Raw genomic sequence first — 27,031 nt, forward strand, 5'->3', positions numbered from 1 at the left:
TGGTGAGAACATTAATTCTTTGTTTATTCAGGGGTTTTATGTTTCCTTTGCTCTTGTTTTTACTTTTAGAATGATATAGTATAATGTTTTGAAGGCAGGCTCTGAAACTTGTAAGCTTCTACAGCAGCTAATAAAAAGTGCAAGTTTGACCATTTGCGTCTTCATCAGCAGGATCTTATATCGCATTCTGTCTGTAGACTCGCTGTGACAAGAATGACCCTCAACCCTTTGGAATCCTCTTTGGGGAGAGAAAACAGGAAACCACGCACTGGGGTCACATCGCTTATATCTGTCTCATGTAAAAGAAGCCTCGGAGCCCCCGGGCGGAACAAGTGAGCAAGGGTTTGATAAAGGAGTAGATATGCAAGCCTAGTGCCACAAGGGTTAGGAAGGACCATTCTCACGTGGATGACTTGGAGGGTAACTTACTGTACCCCGATACAGGACCTCGACCCCTTTCCAAAAGGCACAAAATACCGACCCATGAGTGAGAGCTTCTCTGGCTCTGTGAGTGTGCTGGACCATCGCGATGGTTCGAAGCTGTTGGGATTGGGAAATACATCTGGATCCATATGCATTCAATGTGGGGTCATAGACACAGGAGTCTAAGTGTTCCATTGTGAGCTTACCAGCTTCCCAACATTCTCATTTCATTTTTTGAGGCTAGGCATTTTGGGCTTTGCTGTGGGTTCAAAACTGGAGTGTCTTCTACTAAAGGAGTAGTGGTATAATCATAGGAAAACTTACGCCTTTAGGAATGGTATATGTATCAAATGCTAGGTCAACATGCCAGGATGGAAACATATGCTACAGATATAGTCACAACAGTGAGCGTGATGTAAAAACCGAGTGCCGTAGAGCTGTCCAACGAAGTGTTTATCTTATCAATGTATACGGGACCGAATTGAGTGGTCATATATGGTTAGAATAGACCATTGAACGGCAAGGCGTAGGAGAAGTATATGAATGGTGTCTCTTCATCAACAAGTGTAACGGTCAACATAGAGTTTGCGCATACGTAAGGGCTTCATGCAACACCATTAGATACTCATATGACGTGTCTGTGCAATGATGCCCTATTTTCAAGCTACATGGCCGGTCACCAGGTAGACGTGGAAGAGTCATCTGGCAGGGGAATAGAAAGGGCTTTTGGACAATTCGGAACTCGTCTACTGCATGGCACTATTTTCCCCGGAGTTCAAGCCTGTGCCTCTCTAGTCTATGTCGCAATATAAACAGATGCTAACATGCTTAGCCCCGTAAAAGCAAGTTCAGGCAGCCTCACTTTGAGCGACCGAGATGATATTTTGGCGCTACTAGATCCATGAGTTCACCGTGTCGATCTAAATGGTTGGGCCGATGGTTCTCGTGTCGAGCTGAAAGTAGTCATGATCAGAAATGCATAAGGTTGCCAGCTAGGAATGGCATCTGCAAGGGTGTAGATCACCACTAGAATTATATTGTGATATGTCTTTTGCCTTTGCACCATAGTGGAAGAGAAGAAGCAGGAATATCCTGCATCAGCGGTCAGATAGCATTGAGTCAAGAAATCCAAAACGGAGATCGTTCTAATACTTTATGAAAATAATTAGATTATATCTATTAGCTCTAGTAATAATAATTGAGCTTTTTTCCTAGAATCTAATATAATTCATAGATAACGTTCAAGCTTCTAGCACTGTAAGAATAATACACACATGGTATTTAAGCGACCTACTGCCAAAGCATGTTGTATTGTCCCATGTTTATTAAGATGAATACAGTACGGTACCAGTACACTGAGTACATTGTTAGCCCATCATCCTTGTCCATATTGGGTTATTTAGGTTTAGTGCGCTTGCATCAAAGTCACTTGATTTAACCGGCTATCAAATCTCAAAGATTCTCTGATATTCCACCAGTGCTTGGAGTTCTGTATAAGGTCCTAGTAATCATACCCAAACATATATGGCCTTCCGACTTGGGTTTCAGGTATGACTCCGCGAAGCTTGGTTCAAACAAGACGCAATGGAAAGCCTCGTTCCTGCGAGCCGTGTCGAATAGCCAAGGTTCGCTGTGACCATAAAAGTCCTGTCTGTGACAGATGCGTCTCTCGTCACAAGGAAAGGAGCTGCGTCTACCATCCTGCTCCAATGACAAGACCGCGTGGCGGCCGAAACCCTGCGCCGCAGTCCGCAAGGCTGTCCTTGTCTTCATCGTCCTCTCTTGATAATGTGCAACATTCGCCAAGAGCGAACATATCCTCATCATCGGCACCTAGAACTACTCCTTCCGCTGAGATTGAATTCTTTGGCTCGACAGCTTTTCCAGCTATCATTAATGATGACCAGGACATTGTTGATTCATTTGCGGGGCAATTTCGCAATCAGTCAATGTTACAGATTGGTAATGCAAACCACAATCAAGAGCAAATCCCGGAAAAACAAATCCTAGAGGGCATGGCTGTATTGAACTTACTGGTCAACTTTCCAGCTTTCACAAATTGTATCTACAGGTACCTTGAGCTCTCCTATACATGCATGGTACCGGATCCATTTATTAAAGCTTGCGTCCTATCGATACAAGAAACTATTCACGGGCTAAAAGGCAGTCGCCTACGACAACTTGCTCTAGATCTGTTTGTAAACACTTCCAAGCCTTTAAATCTGTTTACGCCTGTTCCAGCCAAGGACTACCATACTTTGTTCACTGGATCCAATCTCAGGTGGGAGATTGTTGGTTTTGTCCTTGCTATTCTTGGAGTATCTCTCAAGTACGATATCAATAAGCAAAACGAGCCACCAAGATCGCTTCCCGCCCAGAAACCCGGTTTCATCCATCAGATCGCTGAAGCAGTGGAATATTGTACCTCTGTCTGTTATAGGTACACCTGTGTTAACCATCAGGCTTTATGGCTGCTCTATGGAGACGCCTGCCTGAAGAATCTGGTGTACGGCGATATGAGTAAGTGATACTCAGACAGGATAATTAGAATTGTGCTCAAGGTGGATACTATAGGTTTCCAATTCTGGCGCTGTATGGGCGATCTCTCGAGTATGTTCTACGCCCTTGGACTTCACCACCAGAATTCCACATTTGAGGAAATACATCCATTCTACCAACTTGAGATGCGAAGGAGATATGCCGCCCAAATATATTCAATGGATAAAACTATTAGCACTATTCTTGGCCGGCCGCCAAGAATCTCGGGCTCACACTGTACCAATGTCATGCCCGCTGATATCGACGATGGTGTTTTATTGTTAGAGGGTGACGAGCTGCATAGCTCATTGCACAATGTCGATGCGAATGGTTGGAATCTAGAACGGCAATTTCGCGGCGCAACCTGGAGACGGATGAAGCTGCTAGTTAGTCAATTCCGAGAGGAGGTACTTGGGGTTTGTCTTCGAACACATTTCACCAATGATAGTGAGATATTAACTCAGTAAGTGACTTGCAAATCTCATAAAACTCCGCTAATGGCCAGTATTTAGAGATATATTAACCAGACACGAGTTTGTCTGGGATCAGATTCCGGAAGAGTTAAAGTACAACGAGCTCACTGGATCTCAACACATTCCTCCTCCACAACGATATGTTGTGATGACAACTTATATGGACCAACAGTACAACTGCTTCTTGTTACATCGAAAGCTTGTGAATGAGACTCAGTGGACGCGGGAACCTCTATACAAGGCCTCAAGGTCGCTGCTGAATACATCCTTACAGGTAGTATCGCTCTCTGATCAAGTCTTCAACATGCAGCGAGACATATCTTGGTCTGTAAGTGCTTGATATCTCACATATTGGTTTGGTTCGAGACTAAGCTCTCCAAAGATACTCTATTACGGGCTACCAGGCGCCAGTATCTTGGCAGTCGATTTACTCAAAGACTTACATCGTACATTCGACACTCCAAACTCAGGGATCGACGTGATTCCTCGTGCCGAGGTCATACAAAATCTCGCTATTTTTATCTCGAATCTTCAAAGGAGCATCAATCGCCGAGAAGTCAATCAAACATCTTGCAAATGGGCACATGCAATCTTATCCGGCATCCTAGGCGAGATAATTGACCCCAAATATCGCAAACCATTAACGACAGAAACGGTGGGAAAGCGGACTGCGGCCAGCGTGCCGTTCTTGCCTACTTCTGGACTCGATGGCGAGTCTCTTGATTCCGATGACTTCTTCAATTGGATTGGAAGCGGGGATTTGACGCTTGATACTTCGGCCATCGAACTGTAGCTCTGGAGAGGTATACTTGGACTGTATTGTTGGACATGTCAGCATCCCGGCTCAGCTATCCAAGAACGAAGACGAAGATAAAAAACCTATCTACAAAGTCTTAGCGGCCCTAGTTGTCTTCGAGATCCTTGATAAGAGTGGTAATCAAATCACTATATCCAGTCTTAAGGTGGAGGCGAATATCATGGATGACCATTAATCAAGCTCTCTGTTGAAAGCTAATGCTGAAATATCCCGCTATGCAGGCAGGTGTTTCTCGTTGAAGCAGAAGCTAGATCCATAGTGGGCTTGCTCCGACCCATCGAAATGCCCCTCAATAACTATGTTAGTTGCGCAACGAATCGAGTTTAGAACGCTCGTACACAACCACAATTCCTAGGAGTTCATTACTATCGTATCCAACTTGAGATAATCCTTGCTGGTTTTTTTTCCCGTTTTTGAAGGATGCAAGATTATAATCCAAAATTATACCAGATTCAGCTTGAGCTGAAGGATCTATTAGGGGTTCTGTGGATCAAGAATCATCCACATCGCGGCTTGCACAGTACGGGCTCTTTTGTCTTAAGATATGCCCAAACTTCCACAGAAAGATAACACCGGTAAGACCAATACACAGTGCAATGATACCCAGTATGCTGGATGTCCAACCATATCCTAACCGCTCATATCTATACCCCAGGTCAGAAATGGCAACCTAGTCACACGAGAAAGACGAAAACTCACGCATAAGGCGAAAACAACGGAAATACAAATCCGGCCAAGCATCTAAGCATCGAGGTCGCAGCAAGAGCACTAGCCGAGTACCGTCCATACGTATCGACAACATAGATGTTGTTTGAGACAGTGCAAATATAGGCGGCAGCCGCGAACAGTGCAATGCCGATGTCAGGCATGAGCCAAAAGAGGCGAGCTTCAGCGCTCCAGCCGTACCAGAACAGACCGATAGCCAGGATAACAGTAGCAGGTATCATAATAGGTATGCGGAACTCAGGCAAACCATTTCCATTGTTTCGTTTTGCCAGAATACGGAATATGCGGTCGTTGATGTGTGTTGCTACTTCTGCTGCAAAGACGGTTCCGAGGCCCAGTGCGAGGTAGTGAAGTGAGGCTATGTCTAGTCGCTCGTGGTAGCGACTTGTCCAAAGAACTGCGATGGAGGCGTAGAGAATGTAGATGTTACCGTAGAGGTAGCCCTGGTATATTGCCATGACCTGTATTATAGGCTGCGTTGTGAGGAGTTTAATCGGACGGATCATAGTGGTTCGCATCATGTCAAGTTTGGAACTGTTTGGAAAGTCATGTTCGGTATAAAGACCTGTGGCTCCAGCTTTTGTGAGTCGATCTCTTTTCCTGCGTAGCAGAACCGGCGTGTATGACTCGTCGAGAAAGAAAAGACCGAAGAGTTGAACACAGCCGTCTACTATAGAGGTCACGTAAAATGCCCAACGCCAGGAAATGCGCTCAGATAGAAAACCTCCCGCAATGGGACCCAGGACTTGGCCGACGAGAGGGAATATACTGTAGATTGCCATGGCCTTACCACGCTCACTGGCATTGAACAAGTCTCCGAGAGTTCCAGCTCCAATCTTTAGGACCGAAGTTAAGAAATCATTCTCAAGCAAATGAAGCCATATTTGTTGATAACTTACACCAACAGTACAACTCCCAAACAAGCCAGCAAAGAACCTAAAAACAAGTAGTTGCTCAATAGTCCTCGCCACACCGCACGCCGAGTTGAAGACCAGAAACAGGAAGTTGAAAGTCTGCAGCACCACTGTTCGGCCCCAAATCTCCGACAAAGGACTAATGAACATGGGCCCAATAGCGTATCCCAGTAGGAAGATTGACAGAATCATAGGTTTCAGAACAGTAGCTGTGATATTGAGCTCTTCCGTAATAATGTCTAAAGCAGGAGCGACAATAGTGGTTGGAAGCGGGCTCATTAGGACAAAGCCTGAAATTGAGATAACTGCCAGCCATTTTCGATGGGTAGCCCAATTCTTCGGGTTTTCTGGATCGTTGGGTCCGTCCCAGGTGACCTGTATAGGTTACTCCTGATACCATTGGTCATGCGTTTGGTACACTTACAAGTCCATCTTCGGTGATGTCGTTTGTCGTACGATCCTCTCGTTTTATGGTGCTTTCGTCGTCGGCCATGGTGGTATGTTTCTGGAGAAGAGGACTGGGACGAGGGTAGAAACAAGAAGTTAGTAAGAAATCATGGATATATAACCGGATGTTCAGGCTTAGGATCCTGATGAAGGACGGAGTTCAAAACGGCCCCGGCGAGGCCGTTCGGAGTAAAACTTGGATCACGGAGTTCGAATATTCACATCCAACTCCGTCTGGCTATGTTATCATATAGGCAACCAGGGCCCTGTATTCCATAAGACCAACATATCACATAAATCTAAACCTACGATTCAGATTCCATGGGTCGTACCTATAAAACTTCCCGCCGTTACAACCATATCTATTCAGGGAGGGCTTACAGATGGTTCTTCTTTTTTTAAGGTCTCTATTTATATTTATATTATAAACTGTGTTATCAAATTAAATCCTATCCAACAATAATTCCCATCACCAACACAATTTAAGAAGACGTGGAGGTCTCTTAGAGAACAGAAATATTTAAAGTCTTGACACTGGTGTCCTTGTTCTGTAGGATAAGTAGAAGAACCACTCGGTAGTACTAGTATAGATTTAGATAATGAAGCGGTCGTATACTTTTAGTATTCGATCCTGTACCAGACGTTCTGGCAGGTAATTAATAAGGTGTTTATACTCGTTATCTAGCAAAGTCTTCTCAATAAAAGATACTATACAAAGGCAGTGTATATAAAGAGGTTCTGCGGTATTTCTTTAAGATCTTTAAGCATGCGCAAATTGTCGAACGTAGGGAGATGGTCCTGCGTGGAGGTAAGTCCAGGTCGTGGGAATTGGCCTACCAGGACAGATATTGGTTGTCGAGAGTCAAAAACTGACCGTAAAAATAGCTATTTCCATTTTTGGATTCTATTTAAAAAAAAAAATAGGACTAAAGATCATTTGTTGAATAGCGTTCTATCTCTAATAGAAGAGTTATAGATTGAGTAAGAGCGGAAGGACTTCAAGAATGTGTAGTAGGGCTAAGCGATTGGATCGATATCCATAGTATAGATAGAGCTGGCATGCCTGAGGCAAGATCCAATTAACGGTGGAGTCTGGAGCTATTCGTACTGAGTACTCCGTACATTACTGGTCTTGGCAGGCGAAACTCAAAAGCGGCGGCAGAAAGGCGCGTTGGGTTCAGTTTGGGACTGTCAGCGATACTTCCAGTGGGCTGGGAATCTGTATGGATCTGCAACCTATACTTGACTGTGGCTGGCACTCAAATTGAACCACGGTGATGGAAGCACGCTTCCCTACCTGACTGGCTCGTGCAGCAAATGGGCAGCAATCGCGCCGCGTCGTCAATTACTACCCAAACCGTTGTAAAGTTTCCAAGGGAGAGCAAATTGAAAGCAGTGATTGGGATTGCCAGCACGGGTTTGAAGCGCGTGTCCCATTCCCTGGATGTCAGAACGGGCGCCAAGTCACGGGGGGCCAGCGTGACTATTGAATTCTCTTAAATTGAGTGGCAGGTCGTGGGCCGCGGACACGACGGTACACGGTATCGTACATTTAATACCTTAAAATGACGTGCCCCGTGATGGACCAGTGGTTGCCCCGAGAAACGTGGAGCTGTAAACATCACCCGGCATCCATTCCAGACTCAACCTTACCTGACCTGGTTCAACTCCACTAGATCCAGCAACTCCATTGTGTGCTGTTCTGCAACATTCTTTCTGTGGTTCCTGACTTTCGTTGCCCCCTTTCCCCCTTCTTCTCCTGTGCCGTCTCCGGGGATATTCTCCAGACTGATCTCCTGCCTCCCTAATTCTCCGGAATTTTATTCTGGTTGTAGTATTGCCTTCATTTACTTATTTGTTGGACTGCATTCGATCCTGATCCTTGTTTTCTTTCAATTTCCGGTAATCAGATGAGCAAAGGCTGGCCAAAGCTCGGAAGGATTAACCGACCATAATCTGCAAAACACAATGCCCGGAACAGTGGCTGATGGGCCAACAGTGGCCATGTCCTGTATGACTTCAAGACAGATCCAATGGTATTAGAAATAGTCCCTACTAACGCTCTATACTACTATAGTTGCCAACAACTTCTGGGGCAAGGATGACGCAGGTGTTGGGCCCATGCTTGAACGCATGCACACTGCCAAAGTTTCTTGTGATGAACTTAAGACGTTCTATAACAGTACGTGCTCCGAATGGCGGACTGATCATGGTAATGGGCAAATGTGAGGAGATCCTAATAAAGTAAACAGTCCGTGCTGCCATTGAAGAGGAATATGCGCGCAAGCTTCTGGCTCTTTGCCGAAAACCTCTCGGGTCGACCGAGTTAGGCTCCCTTCGATCGTCCTTCGACGTTGTCCGCGGCGAAACAGAGGCCATCGCTAAGGCACACGGAGCTATAGCGGGACAGATGAAAAGGGAGCTGGAAGAACCACTGGTAGCGTTTGCTGGTGGATCGAAGGAGAGAAGAAAGATCATACAAACAGGGATCGAGCGTCTGCTAAAAACCAAGATGCAGCAGACTCAAACAGTGAATAAGGTAAGATCAGGCTTCATACTTCGACGATGGACATGTGCTGATTAGATTATAGACCCGGGATCGATATGAGCAAGACTGCCTAAGGATCAAGGGATATCTCGCCCAGGGACATATGGTCATGGGACAGGAAGAACGCAAAAACAAAGCAAAGCTGGAGAAGACGCAGATACAGCTGGCCTCCAGCAGCAGTGAGTATGAAGCTGCCATTAAAGTGCTCGAAGAGACCACTGGTCGCTGGAATAAAGAATGGAAATCAGCCTGTGACGTATGTCCGAAAGACGACCCGAGTGGTGGATGGAACTAATGATTGTCTAGAAATTCCAAGACCTCGAAGAGGAAAGACTCGACTTTACTAAGAGTAGCCTGTGGGCTTATGCGAACATTGCGTCTACTGTTTGCGTTAGCGACGATGCTGTATGTGCCACGTTTTACGAAGCTGGAATGTCTGCTAAATGATTGTTAGTCGTGCGAAAAGATCCGCCTTTCTCTAGAAAGCTGTGAGGTTGAGAAGGATATTGTATACTTCATCAAGGAAAGGGGAACTGGCCAGGATATCCCAGACCCTCCCCGATTCATTAATTTCTGCCGGGGTGATATCAACGATACGAGCTCGGAGGTCTCGGAAGAAGATGGCTTCTCTGTAGCCCAATTCCAGCGTACGATCAACCCAGCGTTTCGCAGTTCTTCCCCGCAACCGTCGACTTATGAATCACATCACGACCCTCAGTCCGACCTGGCAAATCAGATGGCTCATAACAACCCTCCTACGCCTACAAGCAGGGAAACTACCGTCACTCCGCAGAAGCCGACTCAACAGCCAGCGCCCTTGGATCTTCGCCGAGGTGGTCAACTGCCGCCGAACTACGACCCCAGCGAGCATGGAGAGATTGGCAGTGTACCTCACAATGCGTATCCAACGGATGGTATGACCATGTTCTGCAGGACCGGACCTCCTTCTGAGCGAAGCTCTGGCACAAACAGCGCCTACCGACCATCGAGCCGTGATTCCCAGAGTGAGGTCTCTAATCCCACATCGATGTCTAGTCAGGAACCACCCAGTGCCAGACAATCCCCAACGAAGCCGACAAATGGCGTGCCACTTCATGGTATGGGGACAGATAAACAAATTCAGAAGAAGAGGAGCGCCTTCTTCAGCAACAGCCCATTCCGACGTAAGAGTCGCCATGACAAGGAGCGGAACTCTGGCCCGTCACAGACGCCTTCTCGTGGCACATGGGATTCAAAACCGTCGAGCCCAACCAAAGCGCCTCAACCCCAGTCACCAATTGCTGCTCCTGGAAATGATCAGCTATCCAATAGTCCTGAGCCGGTGGACCCGAGAGCCAACTTCCAGCTCAATGTCGGCAACAATGTATTTGACGTGGCATCGCCCGATAAGGACAAGAAGAAGGCACCTCAGGCGGCGAAGAGTGCAGAAGAAGAGCTTGATCCAATCGCACGTGCTTTGGCTGATCTGAAAGTCGCGGGCAAACAGCCCACCACCCGGATCTCTGCCGACAGATATCATGGCATTGCTACTCCAAACCCTTCAGCTCCTAGTTCTAATTACAGCAGCGCATCTGTGGCGACTCCGCCCCCGGCATATAACGACTCTTCGGTGAAACGTCTAGATGCCCCGCAGCCCGCCTTCACGTCCGCGCAAATGCAGAAGACGACGCAGAAGTACACAGGACAAACGCATAACATGCTTCGTGGTAGCGGCAACACCTCTGGACTCGCAACTAGAAACCGTGCACAATCAGACGCACCTCGTGCCAGATCTCCTACCCCAAGACGAAGCGCAAGCCCTCAAGTCAACAGCCCCCGCGTAGATACCCGCATGAGTCAGTACAGCAGAGGACCAAGCAGAGGACCAAGTCCGAGCCCAAGCACATATCAATCCAGCAGCATGAGAAGTCGGTTCAGTCAGTCACCGACTGTATCTACCCCGCCCCAGCGGCCAGCTGATGTAGCATACTCGCCCCATGAGTACCCAAGGCGAACTTCTCCAAATCCCATGAGCCGTGGCGTTTCACCGCAGCCACAGTTCAGGCAACAGGCCCGCCCCTCGAGTGCTGGAGGTATGGAGTTGCAGCTCTCCAATCAAGTCGACATGTACGGTGGTGGCCACGGTTCGCCAAGGCAAGCTGGAAAACCAGGGTCCTTCTATGACGCAGGAAGCCATAGAAGCAGGTCCAGGAGCAGGACCCTGGCCGTTGCGGATCCTGGCAGACAGTTCAGCCGGGATGGTCGCCCCATTCTCCACTTTGGTAAGCCAACGGAACCCTTGCCATTACGTGATGAGGCTTTTAGCTAACTTTTTGATTACAGCCCGAGCCATGTACAGCTATACTGCTGCCATCCCAGAAGAACTGGGTTTCACCAAAGGTGATGTTCTATCGGTCATTCGACTTCAAGACGACGGCTGGTGGGAAGCTGAAGTTACTACCACCCGTGGACGGACCGGTTTGGTCCCCAGCAATTACTTGCAAATTATCTAAATAATGTCCATTTCATGAACAACAGCCTGTGTACAGGTGAACGATGTTTATTATGTGTTCATGATGTAGATACGGATTTACACGACTTCTATGTGATTCTCTATGTTTTTGGTGCACATGCTTTTCCTTTGTGTTCCAGATTGCTTGCGATTGATATCACCCAGTTGTTGTCTTTGGCCTGACCCATACCTTCTGTTTGCCCTTTACCCTCTTTTTCCTTTGGATTTCAGTTTCTTGAGAAGCCAGCGTTCGATTTTGGTCTGATGTCTATTCCTGTATCTCAACAACAACAGGGGCATGTCCGAGGACTATCCCTTGGTTCCTGCCCTGCGTTGTCCGATTCTGTCTTACAATCTTCTATAATTTGAGTAATAATTATTTGATTAGTGATTAGTGATTAGTGATCTCGAACGGCATTGTAATGCACGCAAATATTGAAGATGCTCATTAAATCATATGTTTCCTCTGCGCCGAAATGCTACTGGTCTAGCCAGGCAGTAGAATGTACCACTCACTTCCCCTCCATATAGGGAGCAACAACAAGTAATATAGAAGAAAAGCCAGAACGCACATTCCCAGCACGTCCCAGAGCAGCCTCGTTAGCCTGTCGAAGAAGACCTCAGCCCACGTATTCGTATGACTGCCTATTGGTTCTGTTTCAACTCCAAACTAGAATAGTACGGGCTGCGTATACCTCGAGCCACGAGTCAAGAGCGTTCCGATATCTCATCGTCAGACAATTCATTGTTGCACTTCATGCACTCGTACCCCTCCGAGGATTTCAAAAGACGAACGTAGGTTATGGCACAATGCGGTTGATCCCAAGCATCGCACCGAGCATCCTTGAGTTTGAGCTTTGGTCTGTTACAATCCATCTCGACGTGGTCGTTGACATGACCGCACTCCTTGTGGATAACACGTGTAACCCGACACATTGGGTATCTGAGAAGTAGAGATTGGAGTTCGTTTGATTAAGTCTGAACTTAGGATGTATGTAAGATATGTGCGTAGAGAGTGGGCTCTTAGGGCTCAGTCATGAAAAGAGTGGCTCGATAGAGGAATTGTTCCGGAGCTTAGATACAGGCAGAAGATGTGGTTTCCAGAGCTCGACAACTCGATAATAAAGAACGGAATGGATGGGTTTAGTCTGATTATCTGAATTTAATCTGGAGAGTGTGTAGATGAGGAAACAAACACGGGAGAAATTGTGTATAGCATAGCTTAGTCGTTGGTTTATCTTGGGGTCTGGAAGTGAATTCCAGGACGGGATATTGCGGGAAATGTGAACATATTAACTCCACATTGACCCTGTGAATTCGTGGGTTAAGTGCACTGCGTGAGCAACTTGAGTGCAAGAATGGAATACCGAGTGGATATGAATCCTTCACGGAAAAGATGTGGCTTGAACACAGGGATTTAGAGTACATAGGCTTGTGTATATACACTAGTGGAGTTGTGCTCAATGTTTGTGCCAGATTGATGGATGCACCATCCACTTAGTAAAAGACATGTTCTGGGAGGTAGGTAAAATGGATACCGTTCTGATTATCACTATACATTGGAAAGTCCAGTCCCAGTGGGTAGATTCTGGGGGTTTTTCCATGGAAAAGGCGATGCTTTGTCGGCATGAGGAAACATAGGGGGTATATGAAACGGATGCATCGCCATTGAAAGAGGAATTAGGTTTATTCGTCATCAACAAAGGAGTTTGCCAGACGGCCAAAGATGGGAACTTCATAGTGATCAAGCGTGTCAACTGAGACTTGGTTAGTCCTGCAGGGCGTTTCCCAGCCTATGTCTTTGACTTACCGTCGCGATAAGCACGCATGCTCAAGAAACCGATCATGGCCAAATCGCATAGAAACAGAGTCCATGAGAAGAAGCTTGACCAAGCAAATATGAGATGAAGGATCTAGAGAACTGTAAGCGCGCATTTCATCCGAGGTCGAACACGTGGCCTGACGTACAAACATGACGGTAAAAAGCATGCTTGACTGCCATGCATGAAAGCTGCATTACATTAGTAAATCTGCCAAGAAGTACATACTCGGATTAATTTTGACACTCACCGTACATAATCGCTTTTGTGTTCAACTAGCAGAAGGAAGACACCACCCGCAGGAGGCAGAAGCAGATATGCCAGCATAGCTTCAAAATCCATACGGATGGGTAGGCTCGTATCGAAAGCTCCCATATTCCATCTCCCACTTTCGACATCTCCGCCATAGCCACTGTTTCCAAACCCAGTTGCTCCTGGTTGACCACTGCCGGCGAAGTGACTCGGTGACGGAAGCGCGTTGGATGCGAAACCTGGAACCGGAGGAGAGCCGACAGGAGATCTGATAATGGGCGATTTCACGCGATTGGCATCGCCGAGGGCAGGCGACATTGCCCGTTCAACTTCGGGCGATTCATCCTGATAAGGAGCGAAATTCATTGCGCTCGATATAGTGATCGCAGGCGAGGTGGACGTCGGAATTATGGCGTGCGGTTCTTATCAGGTGGTAAAGCTTTATCGGCCGCTCGTGATGGCGGTGACGTCTTGGCGCCTGAGGCAGAAAACGCGTCGTGTTGATGATTCTCCTTCCCGAGTATCATGTTTACGACTGCACTACACCAATCTACAAAGACATAGGGAGAGAGAAAAAAGAAGAAAGTGGAAGGGGAAAAAGAATTGTATACCGTTCTATGCTCCTGGGTATCATATTGTAACCTTTTACCTCATTCAAATCTCATAATGTACATGAACGCGTCCCGTTGTCATTTATGCAAAGCTCTTCAGGTTCTACCTCGACCGCGCGTAACGCTAGGACCTCGGGCAATTCCACTGACCGGTCTCCGTGTAGTTGTGGTTGTAGATCCTCTTGTCGCAGTTGATGTGGTCCTTGTTGCACTCGGATTGGTTCTTGAGTAGGAGACACTTGGTGTTCTTCCCAGACCGCTGCTGCGGACCCTGCCACGTGTGCCTCGAGCAGCGGCTTGCGTTCTTCTCTTCTCTTCTTCCGCGGCTCTCCGAGCCGCGGCCTCCCTCTGTTCCTGCAACTCTCGTTCACGTCTTTCCGCGGCCTGTTGCTTGAGGCGTTCTTCGTTCTCCAAGTCGGCGACATCTTGAACAGCACCTTGCCAGTTTGGATTGAGGATCAACCGCTGATTATGCTCTGTCTGGGAGAGAATTCGCGTCCAAGTGTTTAGTAATGTTGACGCGGAATCAACCGTACGCGAAACAGTCTATTGTACAAGTTTTTTACTTAGCGATCTGGAAATGCCTTGACTAGGAAAGTAAATAAAGATTCGACATACGTCCATGTTACCCTTTGCCCGATCAAGGCTACTTAGAAGGCTCTCAATCACCTGATTGATGTTCCGGACAGTCTGTAACTCGTTCCGCAAGGCTGCCTCGCGCGCTTCTTGGCGGTCGAACAGCGTTTCACCATCGTGAGAGGAAATGGGCGGGGGCGTGGTACTCTCCTCTTTAACGGGTGTTCGATTCACTTTCCTAGTGCCCCGCTTAGAGGGAGAATCCCAGAGGTCGTCCGTGTCTTCATCGGAGAGTTGGAGTCGTTCCATTTCCTCCGCAGTGCTACGGAAAGTCATTGTTTGTGAGGAGGTGAATATGTGGTAGTGGAGGGGCGTTCGAGGGAGAGAGGGACAGCAAACAAATCGGACTATTTTAGTGTTCTGCACGTGTAGATAAAGTCCAGGTATCGTCGCCTAAGACCTAAGGCGGTAGTGGTGAATCAATGCCTGAGGAGGGGCGGTGGGGCAGGCGAATGATTGGGTCAGCCTCACAGTTAAAAGTGTGGCTGGTTCGACGTCAAGCATTCCTCGTTCGTTGCTCCCCCCGTCACCAACACCAAACTTCTTCCAACCCTCTCGTTTCTCCTCTCCACCATCGCTATCGTTCCCTTTATCGCTCGATAAGAATTAATTAATTTAATTCTCTCCTTTTTTCTGTCGATGATTATTCATCGGATCTTACCCACTTGACTCCATACACGAATTGATCGCTGGTCGGAGAGCTTCAGAGTTCTTCCCTTCCTTCGGTCGGCTTTTGGCGTACTCGCGCGCGTCTTTCCTCCCTTGGTGCCCCCTTGGACTCGCGACCGCCCAATTTTACCGCTCACAACGTCCACGTCTTACAAACGCTCTTACGAACTTGGTCTTCAATCATTGTGGTTCGATATATTGTGTGCATAACCTGAGGATAACCCGAGTTCTGAGTGAATATCTCACAATGGCGACGACACCTCCGCCGCCGTCAACTCTGCGTGTGCCTCCCACTCCACGACATGGACCCGGATATGACCAATATGAACCGTACTCTACGCGCCATTCGGCCAGACTAGCTAGTCAAAGGGCATCGAAAGAGAGGCACACAACTCCCCCGCCGAACTTTCCGCCGTCGCAAAGTTCCAAAAGTACAAAGAAGCAACACAAGGAACTGGGAGCAATGTCACCACCTGAGTCTGCCCGCAGGTCCCCCCGCAAGAAGACATCCGATCGAATTGGCAGCTTCCTTGCCGCAAATTCACTAGATGGCGCCTCTGAACTAGACGACTCAGATCCTTTCGGCATCTCCGAGCCTTCCAACTCCACCCATCCTTTACACGCATTTCAGACTACCATGTCACAGGGAATGCTGCCAACACCTGCGAAAACGCCCAAGAAGAAAGCGGTTGGTGATATTGGGAACACAGCACGGGTTCTCTTTCCTCCGCCCTCTGGACGTACCAAGAAGAGCAAAAAATACACTGGCTTTTCCCTGGATAGCTTTGACGATAATGCTCGGGGCGGATCCGATATTCAGATTTACACCGACTCTCGTGACCGGATTCCAGAGCCAGACCAGAGCGAAGACAACCCATTCTGCAAGAAACCCACTGTCCCTACACGTTTTTCGAGACGCAGGGCAGAGCAAAGTAAGCGCGACAAGGAAGTTGACGAATCAGTGAAACGTGATGATGGCATGACTTATGTATTGTAAGTATATTCTTTGAGATCTGTCGAGCATACTCACTAACAAGCCCCGCAGCCGTGGCAAGAAAATTTTCCGCAAGTTTGTCGACCCAGTTGACAGTGATGGGGATGATGACGATGACGACTTGGGCTTGCTCGCAGCTCGCCCAGATCTTTTGGACGAAGACATCACTGCCAACGTTCGACCACTCACCCGCTCGTCCATCAAGCCTCGTGTGCTCTTTCCCACAGCAAATGACCGCGCACCTCCGTCAAATCATGTTAGCGATGGCGATGAAGAAGCAGCTACTGACATCGAAGACCATATGCTCGTTCCTGATGTAGCAGAAACTGTTGATCGCCCTGTCGACGTTGAGATGAAGCAGCGACCAGTTACTCCTCCACCAAACACTGTTGAAACTCCTCCCTCGCCAGGTGCGACAATACGCTCGTTGCGTTCTCGAACTAAGCGTGATGATCCGGAGCACCGAACACCTACGGTCCCAGAGACCAAAAAGAAACGCGTCAGTCCCTTTGATGGTTGGCTGAGAAGGAAACCGACTCCTGTGCCCGCAGGGTCTAAAGCCAAGAAGAGGGACGCCGCTGAAACGGCTGGCAGCCCTGGTGGCCCGGCTACCAAGAGAACCAGAGGAAGTCGAGCTGCTGTCACACCGTCCTGACTTACATAATCTCAGATGTTGTTGGCATGCGATGTAATTCGGCTTTTGATGCTCTCTGAATTTCGCATCTTTTTCTAATGGCGATTCTGGTTAATCCAGACATGTCAGCTTTTGAATGCCAATATTTCAGGGCTAAGAACTTTTTTAATAGTCCGGCTGCACTCAGTTTTACATCTGTTCATACAATCCAGTCTTTGGTCTGCAGTCGGAATGGGATATGGGAATGGGTAAATGGACAGGATAGGTATTTGGCTGGCAAGCACGTTACTGGATGGAGTTTTTGTTTCTCATGTGTTTTTCTACCTCCTTCGTTGAGCCTGGCGTGTACTTGAGCTCTTCTCTCGATAGCTTTAGTTTAGATATCCAATGAACAACCAATATCATATCTACTAAATTGCTGCCCCCCCCCCATTTGGTTCCAGAAGGTATACGATTCAATACTTCTGTCTAGTCTTCCTATTCAAAGCCACGTAGCTAAACATATATAGTTATAGTATTTGTATATTGCTGTATAGGCTATTCTTCAAAAAGGAATGGATTCAATAAGAGGTATAACATACTCCGTAGCCTGCTAGAAGTAAGAAATATAAAGGCAGCCAGAAGAGACTATCAAAGTACAAGAAGTGCCGAGTCGAATAATACATACAAGGCTAACATAAGAAAAAAGAAAAGAAAGAAACTCCAACAACTCCAAGAGCCTCTATGGAGGACGTTAGTGTTCATCAAAACATGCCTGTGGGTCTTGGTTCTTTTCGCGTCTATGTTCATCTGCCGTACAGTCTTATATGATATCAAGCTCGTCGTCATCGTCATCATCGAAGCCTGTCTTAGTCGCTTCGGACATTCCAAGGCTATCTCGTCCGGCTTCCTTGATACCCTTGGCGGTGATGAAGCGGGTCTTTTTCACGCTACTACCATGTGTACCATCGTGAGCGCGCTTCAACGGGCCTAACTTCACCGTGTTTGCTTTCCTGAAACCCAGGAGGCCGGAGTGACTCGAAGGGGTCTCCGCCGCATTTTGGTTTGTCTTCGCCGGTGTGATATTCTCCGGAAGAGGAGACGAGATGTTCCCGGAATTTCGAGCACGAAGATATTCGGCGCCCATGCCGATTCCCCGAGACGTGAGCTTCTGGGCGATATCGCGCTCACGCTGCTGTTCCATAAGACGTCTACGGAATCGTTCTTCTTTGTTTTCCATTCCGCGACCCATTCTGCCTGCAGCGATGAATGGGTCTTCGTCATCGGCATCGATAAGTCTAGCGGCAGACTGGCCTCCTGGCATAACGAAGGAGGAGCTATTGCCAGCTCGAGACTTGGGGGCCGGCGCAACGTAGTATAGAGACTGAGATTGGAAATCGTACTGGGCACCATTTTGTTTCAGTCCCTTTCGGGGTCCTTCTCCTTTCCCCTTGCCTCCACCGAAAAAGCCGGTTCGTGGTCCAGAGCGTCCACCGGGACCGAACATGCCTGTCCCGCCGTTTACGCCCATTCTTTGAGACTGGGTGCGTCGAACTTGGATATCGATGTGGAAGTCGCAAAACTCGGTCTTACGGGCGTCAACCCAAGCCTGACATGTTTTGCCGTCCTTCCTGACGGCCTTACAGAAGCCGATGTCTTGCGCATAGCCTATCTCCAGGACCTTGTCGTCAGACGATGAAATTGCGAGACTGAATTTGTTGGTATCTAGCTTGTGCTTCGGTGGGGGTAAAATGGTTGGGTTCAGGATTGCGATGAGAATCCCCTCAGATAGTCTGTAATATCGCGGGAAAGCAGTATCGAAAAGGAAAAGATCAATGGTCCATTTCAGGTCCGTGAGCTGGATGCACATGTATCTGCTGTTGTTGTTGAGTCCTTCGTCAAAAGGATCAGCTTCTTTTGCGGACACTTTTTTCGACTCTTTAATATCTCTGGGCTCTGACTTCGAGGCTACTATTCCGAAGACCACATAGTCCCCGTTGATAGTTTCAGGGAGCTCAAAGGCAGGCCCCTTCACTGTTCTCAGAAGATCGGGAATCCGGAGGACCTTCTTGTCAGCAAGGGTACGGGTTAGAAAGGAGTGAGGTAGAATGCGGTTAGAAAGGTGGAGTGAGGAAAAGGCTTCGAATTTCGAAGCGTCAGGAGTCTTGTCTAGCACACTCCCTTCGCGAGATTCATCCGAGCCGGTATGTTCAAAGCTTGTAGACGAAGCTGCTTGTGCTTCCGATTCAGACTTCTGGTTTCGTCTATGGAGATATGATCCGGGCTCATCCTGATCAAGGTTCCTCCGTACACTGGGAAGAGTCTGGCTTCTTTTCAAACCTGCAGGTTTGAGATTATTGCATGACCGCAGAATGTCTTCTCGGCTGAAGCTTTCGGTCTGTCGATTTCTGGTTGGTGACCTTGTAGGTGACCCCTTCCTGGCCTCGGCTGCCGCCTTGAATGCGTCCACCTCTGCCTTGTCGAATTGGAACGCTGAACTCCTGTTGACTTGTAGCCTCTCTGCCCGTTCCCTTCGGAGTTTGTCGGCAGATCTGCTCTCGGCCATTCGCTCACTGAAGCTCTTGGGGCGGTTTCCTGGTTCCCCTGCCAAAGCCTGCGTTAGAGCAGTGTGGGAATGCAAAGTCATACCGTCTCGAATACCACCCCCGCTGGTCGGTCGGCCAGTAGTCCTTGAGCTTGGGGGTCGCTTAAGGGAAACATCACTGCCTTTGAGGCCCTTGTCGATGCCGAGTATATACCTTCGCGGGGAGGCGGGTGGAGCTGCGACTACCGGACGTCGTGTCGGTGACAATGGGACCTGCACATCATTGGGCTCGAGTCTGCTAGTCGCGTCTCTCGCGCCCTTCATCCTTGGTATATTATCTTGAGTCCGTGACGAGGCGCTAACCGCCGACCCTGGTCTGGACAGCGCGCCGTCTCTGTCGTGTGTGTCTGATCCCGAAGTGCCTGGCCTCCCACGATTTTTTTGAAGTTGCTTCAGCTTCAGTCGCGCCTCGATTGCTGCTAACTTCAATTTCAGCGTTTCCTCATCGTCATCTTCATCCTCGTCCTCTAGACCGTCCTCCAAGAGCTGTTCCGACCTGGTTCGAAGGTCCGGGGTTGTAGTTGAACGTTTGAGAGGGGACCCAAAATTTTCTCGACGCCGCTGCATTTCTTCATACTTTTTTCGACCGCTAGGAGAGCTCAGCAGCGCTTCCCTGGGGGACTTGGGGGGCCATGAGATGTCGACCACTTCGGCAAGGGTTTCGTCAGTCAATGTCCGCGGAAGGGATGAGGAAGTTTTTCGTACTCACTGCTGGTCATCGGTCTATGTTTTTCTTTGTCTTTGGGAAAGAAGGCTATGCGGTAGCGCCACACCGATCCTACCACTATCGACACGCTAAGAATGCCACTATCTGATCTAGGATTGCGCCTTCCCGTGGATTTTGGCCATGTTCAGGCGCGAAATGATGCGGGGAATGCCAATTGAGGGATAGAAGTAGAAATCGACAACTGCGCAACAAATAATGACACTTGAAGAGCGAAGGGGTGAGCAGGGAGTGAAGAGACGTGAACATTCACCAGGAAACCTTCTGTCATCAGCAAGGAATACAACACACGGTGAGTTGCATGAGTTAGTATTCAGAAAGGTTGTCGCTTGGCTTTCTACTGGTCGGCGTTGCTGCGGCTGTGATTGGCTGCGGGGGAAGCGTGTTCAAGTTGTCGCGTCGGAGTTAAAATGAATCTCAGGCACGCGTTTTAGAGTAGTGAGCCTTAGGATTCTTATTTTGAAACTCCAATTCTCTCAGACAAGTCCTACCAACACACTCACCATGCGCACTCGATCGTCGGCTCCTTCGTCCGAGCAATCAAAGCCGGAACAGCCCTCCAAACCACCGCTGACGACTGAGAAACCCGGCAAGACTTTCATCCTCCCTTCTTCCGCCAGCGACGAAGCTCGGTTCCTCCAATTGCCCAATCCCCAAACCGGAGAACTCACTCGCTATTTCTTCTGCCCAAAGCTGGGAATATATGAATTCACCGTAGTCACATCATCATCGCAGTCCCCACGAAGTGTCCTCTTTTCCCCAAAGTCGGAGAACAACACGGCACCTGATGGAAAACCCTCAAAGCCCGGAAATGCGAGTATAGCGAAAACTGCGCAATTGTTAATTGCGACGCCCATAGATGTGGTTTTCTTCCTGATTCCGTTACTATGCCCGAAGTCTTCACAGGCAAAAGGCCTATTCCAACCCCTTGACGACATCATCGACTCGCAAGACGACCTACCCAACCACTTCCAGCACGTTCTCTACGACGAATCTTTCAAGAATGTCTTACAGGCGCGAGCCGAGGCTATTTGCGATTCGATGGAGGCAGGAGATGAAAAATTGTTCCGATTCAGCGAGGCCAAACTCCTTAAGGAACTGATTGCCAAAGCAGAGCGGATGGTAGCACTGGGACTTCCTGCCAGCATGGAAGAACGCTTCATTCGCCAAGCTTTGTCCACACCTCTAATGGCTGTCAAACGAGAGGATGCCTCGACCAATGCGGCGCCGTCCAATAGTAATAGTGACGGCGAAACAGCGCCGCAGGAAGACAAAGAGACACCGGCAACAACAGCAAGCTCGACTTCGGTTCCTACGCCCTCGGACGTGTCCACCCCTGCTACAGAGTCGCCTCCCAATGAGCCAACTGTTTCAGATGATGTGGCTCGTCTACTGAGGATCTCGACCGCTATAACCTTCATGAAGGATTCTTACCTGTCTGCAGCTCTGCGCACTAAGGTCGATGAGCTACTTTCCAGCTCCGAGAGCCCTATAGACTTCAAACCTATGCATGATCACCTCAAGCGTGTGGCCGAGCTTCGGGCAGAGGCGCTTGCGTCACGATCTTTAGGGGATTTCAGCCGGAAGCGTGATATCGATGACGACGAAGGCGCCGAGTCACGGGCGGACAAGAAGCGCCGCAAGGAGGAAGAAGAGAAGAAAAAGAAGGCGGGAGAGTCCCGTGGAGTCCGAGATCTGAAAAAGGTGAATACCACCGGAATGAAAAAGATGAGCGACTTCTTTTCAAAGGCGGCTGCCAAGAAGAAATCTTGAATCGTGTGTATGAAACCTTATTTTGCTCAGAATCAGACTTCATGTTGGCAGTTGCATGCCAACACTTGACGGCTGCGCCGTTCAGTCTTCTGGCTATCAATGACTATCCAGTCTCGATTCCTCGTTTGGAATGGAGAACATTCTGCTTATTCTCAGAATCCCGGATTATACGGAATACGAGCAGAGTCATTGAACCCGGAAGACTCAGTAATAATTGGGACCTACACAAGTCGAGCGAGTCGGCGATGGTAATAATCACGAGAAGATAAGAATCTCTTACAAACACGGGCAAGACTAGGCTTCTCAGGGTAATAGACGACATGACCGTGACCCTCTGGTCTGCGGGTAATGTCCGCATATTTGACGCTAGCGCCAATAATATTTCAGTAACGGACTAGAGACAGGCTATATACAGTATTAATTCGAGATTCAAATTCATCCATCCCGTTCCCTTTTTGTTTCTTTTTTAATGATTTCCCCTTGAGTTTCGTTTTAAACATTGACTTGAGCAATGGCCTCTCCAGTAACCCTATTAGAAGCGCAAGTTAGCAAGATGCACAATCATGATGATCCACAACATAGCGAAGCCAAGGCGAGGAGACATACACAAAGGAACCGTTAGAAGGCTTGCTAATAACCATGGCCTGGGCCAACTTCTCCTCACTGATATCGGGGAACTTCTTCAGATAATACTCCTCCTTCAGAGCCTTGATAACAGCATCGACCTTAGACTGCGGCAGCATATGCACAGTGCAACCACCCCATCCAGCACCAGTAAGACGACTGCCCCAGGTACCCGCCCGACGGGCAATAGCACAGATGTCGTCAACCTCGGGCGCGCTGCACTCATACTGAGTACGGCAGGAAGCCTGAGACTCGTTCAGCAGTTGTCCAAGATACTCGATGCGCCTCTCATCGAGAGTAGTCGCCTTAGCAAGGCAGGCCTTGAAGTCGAGCACACGACGAGCCTCGGTGAAGCAGTGCAGAGCACGCTGGCGCAGGAGGAAGCGCTCGGCTTGAACGGGGAATGAAGACAGGTATTTGGCTTCGAGGTCTGCGACCGTGATGCCGAGGAGCTTGGCAATCTCCTCGCGGGTGTAGCCTTGTTCCTGGGTGAGGAGCTCCATGGTCGTCTGGATGACGGAGTCGATCTGGTACTCGAGGGGGTCGCCGAGACGGCCTTCCTTGCGCATTAGCTCTTCGTGGAAGTTGCGGAGACTGTAGCCCAGGGAGCTGTTGTCCTTGGGGAGGGTTAGGCCGTGCTGAGCGGCCAGGACCACGGAGGCGAGGGTGCATTCTGCGACGCGCAGGTTGTAATGGCGGGGCGCGGTCTCTGCCTTGTTAGAGGTGACGAAGCTCTGGGCCATGAGGAAGGTAATCTCTTCAGAGGCCTTGGGAATGGGGACGTGCTGGACGGAGAAGTTGGGGAAGAACTGGGTGTAGAGCAGATATCCGCGACGGGAGAAGATGGAGGCTGCCTGGTCCATACTGTAGAGTGTTAGGAAGCGTAGATGGTAGTGAACAGGGAGGTTGTCAATACTTACCCGCCAGAGTACACACCAACTGCACGCTCCGAGACCACAGCGAGGTCAAGCAGATCTTGCTTGGAGACATTGTGGTTGTTCGCTTTCATAACGGCCAGCGCGCTCGAGCACACGAAAGCCGCGCTGCTGGAGATTCCACCGCCAGGGGGCACATTCCCATCCACAAGAACTTCTACGCTGGCAGGCACAAAGGAGCCATCTTGCTTTGTTTTGCGCAAGAACTTCAAGGCACCCAAAAGTCCAGCTCTGAAGTAGTTGACCCATTCGTGTTGCTTAGGATCGATCTCGATATCAGTGTCGCGGGGTACTGTGAATTCGCGAGAGGGAAATTTCTCGGGCTGGACGTTGGCGATCTTCACGAACGGCTCTCCACTGGAGGGCACCACCTTCACGGCCATGATGACGTCGACGCTGACAGCAGTGGGAAGGACATCGTACAGGTTGTAGTCAATGTGCTCGCCAATAATGTTGACACGGCCAGGACTGCGGGCGACAAAGTCGGGACGATGGTTGTACAGCTGGCTGAATTTAGAGATCAGACCATTGAAACGGGTCTGGTGCTCTGGAGAAACGGAGGTGACCGAGGCATCATCTGTGGCATAGACCTCAGCGATGTTCTCTGTCTGGGGAACGAGCTCTTGCGGGGTTGTTGACATGGCGGGGGAATGCTTGTTCGAGTTGGATAGAAAGGGGAAAGAAAACGAGAGGACAAAGAAGCAGGGGGAGGATGGGGAGGGGTATTTAATTAAACCAAGGTGCTAATATAAGAGAAAAATGCGATCATAAGAGGGGTGGGAAAAATGGACAGAAGAGGAAATGCCCCGCAATCGAGACAAGAACCCTGCGACTCCAGCTCCGGGGGGTGATTGGCCGCCCGGAATTAACGGGGAACAAGTTAATAACGCTGCCCACGCGATCCCGTGCCTGGAGAACGCTTCTGCGCTCACCGGGACTCCGAGTCTCCAGCTTTTTCAACCGAACCCCACATTTCTCCCGAGTCTCTCTCGGCCTGCCGCCTTATTAACCCCCGAAGCATGTCTTTTTATAGCCGACGCACCTTCGTCTCCTTCTTGAAACAAGCTTTTCTCTTTGTTTTTAGTACTCTACTCTGTATAGTAATTTCTTTTTCTCTCCTTCCCAACTTTAACACTGTTTCCCAACCCATGCTGTCTGGGTTCCCGGTTCAATGCTTCTGGTGACTCTTGCCATGAGCCGGCTATACCGAGTCTGATGAAATTAACCGACATTCCTTCGCATCTACCCAAGTAAATAGGCTGTCCAAAAAACACCGGGCACGGCGCACCACCCAGACCCGGCCAGTCGATCACCCCACCACATCACACCTGCCCAGCTCTTTTATTTCCAGGGAACACATCTTCTATTACACCAGGTATAGCCCATGTCCTAGTGTTTAAACCCCATTTTTCTCGTGAACAGAAAGAAAGCAAGATAATAGAGATATCTACCCATAATTTGATCAAGAGAAATACAGCTCACTTGTGTTGGCATTCTAAGTTGAACATGCTGGATTACTTCGCCAAGACTGTAGCCTGGCAACCAGAAAAGAGAAAGAAACAAAAATTGACATACAACAATAATCTCTACAGAAACGCATGGCTGAGCCGAGCGTAGCATATCTCATATTGAGAACGACGTAAAACCACCTATTAGACAAATTGATCGCCCGCGTTATCGCCTGGCTCTCCTACATCTTGATTCAGCAAGGCAATTCTTTCTTGAAGTCCCAGTCCTACCAGTCTGTCATCTATATTTTCAAAGGTAAGCTGACCACCGAAGCTAGGTATCGAAGACAGCCCTTTGACTGGCCTGTCAAGTCCCTTCTATAGGACTCATCTTAAGAGCCTTCATAGAGCACTCTGAATGTCTCGGTGCAACCTTGGTTGCAGGCTTAACTCTCGATCATAGAAGGATTAATGTAGTGGGTTCGAAAGCGCGGTAGCTGCCGTAGCGAGTCAGATGGGACCAGTATGAAATTATGGAATGAGATTGTTCGACATTACTGGTGATGTTATTCTAGTCCGCTAGATACTTAATACGGTATAGACCCTTGCACCACGTTGCACAAACACGCCTCTTGTCACAGAAATAATAATAATCATATAAGGTGACTATATAGTATACCCTGTCCTAAATATATAGATATTCCAGTGGTTGAATAGTATTTTTAGTATCTATATTTATTATTTTTCTAATAATATATAGTAGTCTTTTTAGAAAAATTAATTATTATATATAGAGAATCTTAGAGATTTTTAACTATAAATTAATACTATAGTTATTAATAAAAAATTAAAAATTAGTTTTCTATTTTTAATATCTATTATTTAATATTTTATTTATATATTTTTATTTAATTAATAGATTTTTTATTTTAATTAATAGATATTTTTCTAATAATTCTAATTTTTTTTTAATTATTTAAAAATATTATTAATATTATTATTTTAATTATTTAATAAAGATATTTTTTTATTTTTAAAAATTTTTAATAAAAATATATTTTTTTTTATAGAAATAGTTCTAGAAACTATTTCTAAATTAAATATTTAAAAAAATAAAATTTTTTAAAATTTAAAAAATACTATTTAATAATTAAAAAATTAACTATAAAATAAAGAATTTTTATAAAATTATTAATAATTTAGTTTTATTTTATTAATAGATAATTATATTACTAAACTTTTTAAAAATATTTTTAAATTTACTTTTAATTTTAGACTATAATAAAAATAAAAATAGATTTTTAATTTAAAATATTTTTTTAAAAAAATAAAAAAATATTTAAAAAAAAATAATTAAAAAATTATTATAGTATTTTTTTATATATTTTTAATTTATTAATAGTAATAGTATTAATATTTTATAAAAAAAAAAAGATTAATAAAAAAATATTAAGAAATTATAGTAATATTTTATAAAATAAATTTTTTTATTAATTAAAAATTTAATTATTTTATAATTTAATATTATAAATTAGTTTTAAAAAATTTATTAATAAAAAAATTAAGATTTAAAAAAGTTTTATATTTATTTTAATTTTTTAAAATAATATTTTTTAAAATAATTAAAAAAAAAAAATATTTATTTTTTTTATAAAATTTTTTTTAGAATTATTAAAATATATATAAAAATATTATATAAAATTTTTAAATTAATAAAATAAAATAATAATTTTTATTATATATTATTAAAATTTTCTATATAAAAAATAAAAATAAAAATATAATATTTTTTTAAAAAAAAATAAAAATAAAAATAATAAATTAAATAAAAATAAAAAACTATAAAATATAAAAAAAAATTTAAAAAAGAATTTTAAAAAATTTAATAAAAATTCTATTAATAATAAAAAAAATTTTTTATAATATTATATATATAATAGTAATTTTTAT

The 27,031-nt window shown here is 46.6% G+C and overlaps 11 protein-coding genes across 11 annotated transcripts; 4 read left to right on the plus strand and 7 right to left on the minus strand.

Moving 5' to 3' along the window:
- Nucleotides 1–33: 33 nt before the first annotated feature.
- F9C07_1262776 (cytochrome P450) lies at nucleotides 34–923 on the minus strand. The gene is made up of 3 exons (XM_071507867.1): nucleotides 748–923; nucleotides 430–605; nucleotides 34–369 (listed from the first exon to the last, which is right to left on the minus strand). The coding sequence occupies exons 2-3, from the start codon at nucleotides 576–578 to the stop codon at nucleotides 165–167; spliced, it is 354 nt and encodes a 117-aa protein (XP_071363864.1). The 5' UTR covers nucleotides 579–605; nucleotides 748–923; the 3' UTR covers nucleotides 34–164.
- A 1,209-nt stretch (nucleotides 924–2,132) lies between these two features.
- On the plus strand, nucleotides 2,133–4,227 carry F9C07_2057456 (uncharacterized protein; the record flags this gene model as incomplete). Its single annotated transcript, XM_071508598.1, has 4 exons — nucleotides 2,133–2,943; nucleotides 2,998–3,424; nucleotides 3,474–3,762; nucleotides 3,817–4,227. 4 exons carry the CDS (start codon nucleotides 2,133–2,135, stop codon nucleotides 4,225–4,227), a joined length of 1,938 nt encoding a protein of 645 aa, XP_071363865.1.
- Nucleotides 4,228–4,741: 514 nt separating this feature from the next.
- Nucleotides 4,742–6,384, minus strand: F9C07_2634 (putative efflux pump antibiotic resistance protein; the record flags this gene model as incomplete). Its single annotated transcript, XM_041289865.1, has 4 exons — nucleotides 4,742–4,895; nucleotides 4,951–5,813; nucleotides 5,877–6,266; nucleotides 6,316–6,384. 4 exons carry the CDS (start codon nucleotides 6,382–6,384, stop codon nucleotides 4,742–4,744), a joined length of 1,476 nt encoding a protein of 491 aa, XP_041142991.1.
- A 1,922-nt stretch (nucleotides 6,385–8,306) lies between these two features.
- Nucleotides 8,307–11,378, plus strand: F9C07_2633 (putative cell division control protein; the record flags this gene model as incomplete). Its single annotated transcript, XM_041289852.1, has 7 exons — nucleotides 8,307–8,349; nucleotides 8,416–8,520; nucleotides 8,591–8,877; nucleotides 8,930–9,142; nucleotides 9,193–9,291; nucleotides 9,341–11,147; nucleotides 11,209–11,378. The coding sequence occupies 7 exons, from the start codon at nucleotides 8,307–8,309 to the stop codon at nucleotides 11,376–11,378; spliced, it is 2,724 nt and encodes a 907-aa protein (XP_041142992.1).
- Nucleotides 11,379–12,934: 1,556 nt separating this feature from the next.
- F9C07_1262788 (uncharacterized protein) lies at nucleotides 12,935–13,985 on the minus strand. Its single transcript, XM_041284800.2, has 4 exons — nucleotides 13,448–13,985; nucleotides 13,346–13,388; nucleotides 13,188–13,290; nucleotides 12,935–13,134 (listed from the first exon to the last, which is right to left on the minus strand). Exons 1-4 carry the CDS (start codon nucleotides 13,813–13,815, stop codon nucleotides 13,064–13,066), a joined length of 585 nt encoding a protein of 194 aa, XP_041142993.2. The 5' UTR covers nucleotides 13,816–13,985; the 3' UTR covers nucleotides 12,935–13,063.
- Nucleotides 13,986–14,119: 134 nt separating this feature from the next.
- On the minus strand, nucleotides 14,120–15,013 carry F9C07_2631 (putative DASH complex subunit Duo1). Its single transcript, XM_071510988.1, has 2 exons — nucleotides 14,679–15,013; nucleotides 14,120–14,606 (listed from the first exon to the last, which is right to left on the minus strand). The coding sequence occupies exons 1-2, from the start codon at nucleotides 14,970–14,972 to the stop codon at nucleotides 14,157–14,159; spliced, it is 744 nt and encodes a 247-aa protein (XP_071363866.1). The 5' UTR covers nucleotides 14,973–15,013; the 3' UTR covers nucleotides 14,120–14,156.
- Nucleotides 15,014–15,089: 76 nt separating this feature from the next.
- F9C07_2630 (uncharacterized protein) lies at nucleotides 15,090–15,371 on the minus strand (the record flags this gene model as incomplete). The annotated part of the gene is made up of 2 exons (XM_071510987.1): nucleotides 15,090–15,273; nucleotides 15,358–15,371. The coding sequence occupies 2 exons, from the start codon at nucleotides 15,369–15,371 to the stop codon at nucleotides 15,090–15,092; spliced, it is 198 nt and encodes a 65-aa protein (XP_071363867.1).
- Nucleotides 15,372–15,612: 241 nt separating this feature from the next.
- F9C07_2629 (uncharacterized protein) lies at nucleotides 15,613–17,014 on the plus strand (the record flags this gene model as incomplete). The annotated part of the gene is made up of 2 exons (XM_041289866.1): nucleotides 15,613–16,358; nucleotides 16,411–17,014. 2 exons carry the CDS (start codon nucleotides 15,613–15,615, stop codon nucleotides 17,012–17,014), a joined length of 1,350 nt encoding a protein of 449 aa, XP_041142994.1.
- A 411-nt stretch (nucleotides 17,015–17,425) lies between these two features.
- Nucleotides 17,426–20,550, minus strand: F9C07_1262902 (protein required for S-phase initiation or completion). Its single transcript, XM_041284803.2, has 2 exons — nucleotides 20,287–20,550; nucleotides 17,426–20,224 (listed from the first exon to the last, which is right to left on the minus strand). The coding sequence occupies exons 1-2, from the start codon at nucleotides 20,294–20,296 to the stop codon at nucleotides 17,796–17,798; spliced, it is 2,439 nt and encodes an 812-aa protein (XP_041142995.2). The 5' UTR covers nucleotides 20,297–20,550; the 3' UTR covers nucleotides 17,426–17,795.
- Nucleotides 20,551–20,805: 255 nt separating this feature from the next.
- Nucleotides 20,806–22,074, plus strand: F9C07_2627 (ribonuclease H2, subunit B; the record flags this gene model as incomplete). Its single annotated transcript, XM_041284793.1, has 1 exon — nucleotides 20,806–22,074. One exon carries the CDS (start codon nucleotides 20,806–20,808, stop codon nucleotides 22,072–22,074), a length of 1,269 nt encoding a protein of 422 aa, XP_041142996.1.
- A 545-nt stretch (nucleotides 22,075–22,619) lies between these two features.
- Nucleotides 22,620–24,274, minus strand: F9C07_2626 (galactokinase; the record flags this gene model as incomplete). The annotated part of the gene is made up of 2 exons (XM_041289877.2): nucleotides 22,620–23,562; nucleotides 23,619–24,274. The coding sequence occupies 2 exons, from the start codon at nucleotides 24,272–24,274 to the stop codon at nucleotides 22,620–22,622; spliced, it is 1,599 nt and encodes a 532-aa protein (XP_041142997.2).
- Between the last annotated feature and the right edge of the window lie 2,757 nt (nucleotides 24,275–27,031).

Source organism: Aspergillus flavus, chromosome 2 (assembly GCF_009017415.1).
Source record: "Aspergillus flavus chromosome 2, complete sequence".
In the NCBI taxonomy this organism is placed as follows: domain Eukaryota; kingdom Fungi; phylum Ascomycota; class Eurotiomycetes; order Eurotiales; family Aspergillaceae; genus Aspergillus; species Aspergillus flavus.

What these genes read in the sequence shown, in the direction of transcription:
- F9C07_1262776 (XM_071507867.1), bottom strand. Translation starts at nt 578, where the DNA reads ATGCATATGGATCCAGATGTATTTCCCAATCCCAACAGCTTCGAACCA. An exon ending in AGGTCCTGTATCGGGGTACA is followed by an intron (nt 370 to 429) that starts GTAAGTTACCCT and finishes TTGTGGCACTAG; the next exon opens with GCTTGCATATCTACTCCTTT.
- F9C07_1262788 (XM_041284800.2), bottom strand. Translation starts at nt 13,815, where the DNA reads ATGAATTTCGCTCCTTATCAGGATGAATCGCCCGAAGTTGAACGGGCA. An exon ending in TGCTTTTTACCGTCATGTTT is followed by an intron (nt 13,291 to 13,345) that starts GTACGTCAGGCC and finishes ACAGTTCTCTAG; the next exon opens with ATCCTTCATCTCATATTTGC. An exon ending in CATGCGTGCTTATCGCGACG is followed by an intron (nt 13,135 to 13,187) that starts GTAAGTCAAAGA and finishes ACCAAGTCTCAG; the next exon opens with TTGACACGCTTGATCACTAT.
- F9C07_2631 (XM_071510988.1), bottom strand. Translation starts at nt 14,972, where the DNA reads ATGACTTTCCGTAGCACTGCGGAGGAAATGGAACGACTCCAACTCTCC. An exon ending in GGGCAAAGGGTAACATGGAC is followed by an intron (nt 14,607 to 14,678) that starts GTATGTCGAATC and finishes CTTGTACAATAG; the next exon opens with ACTGTTTCGCGTACGGTTGA.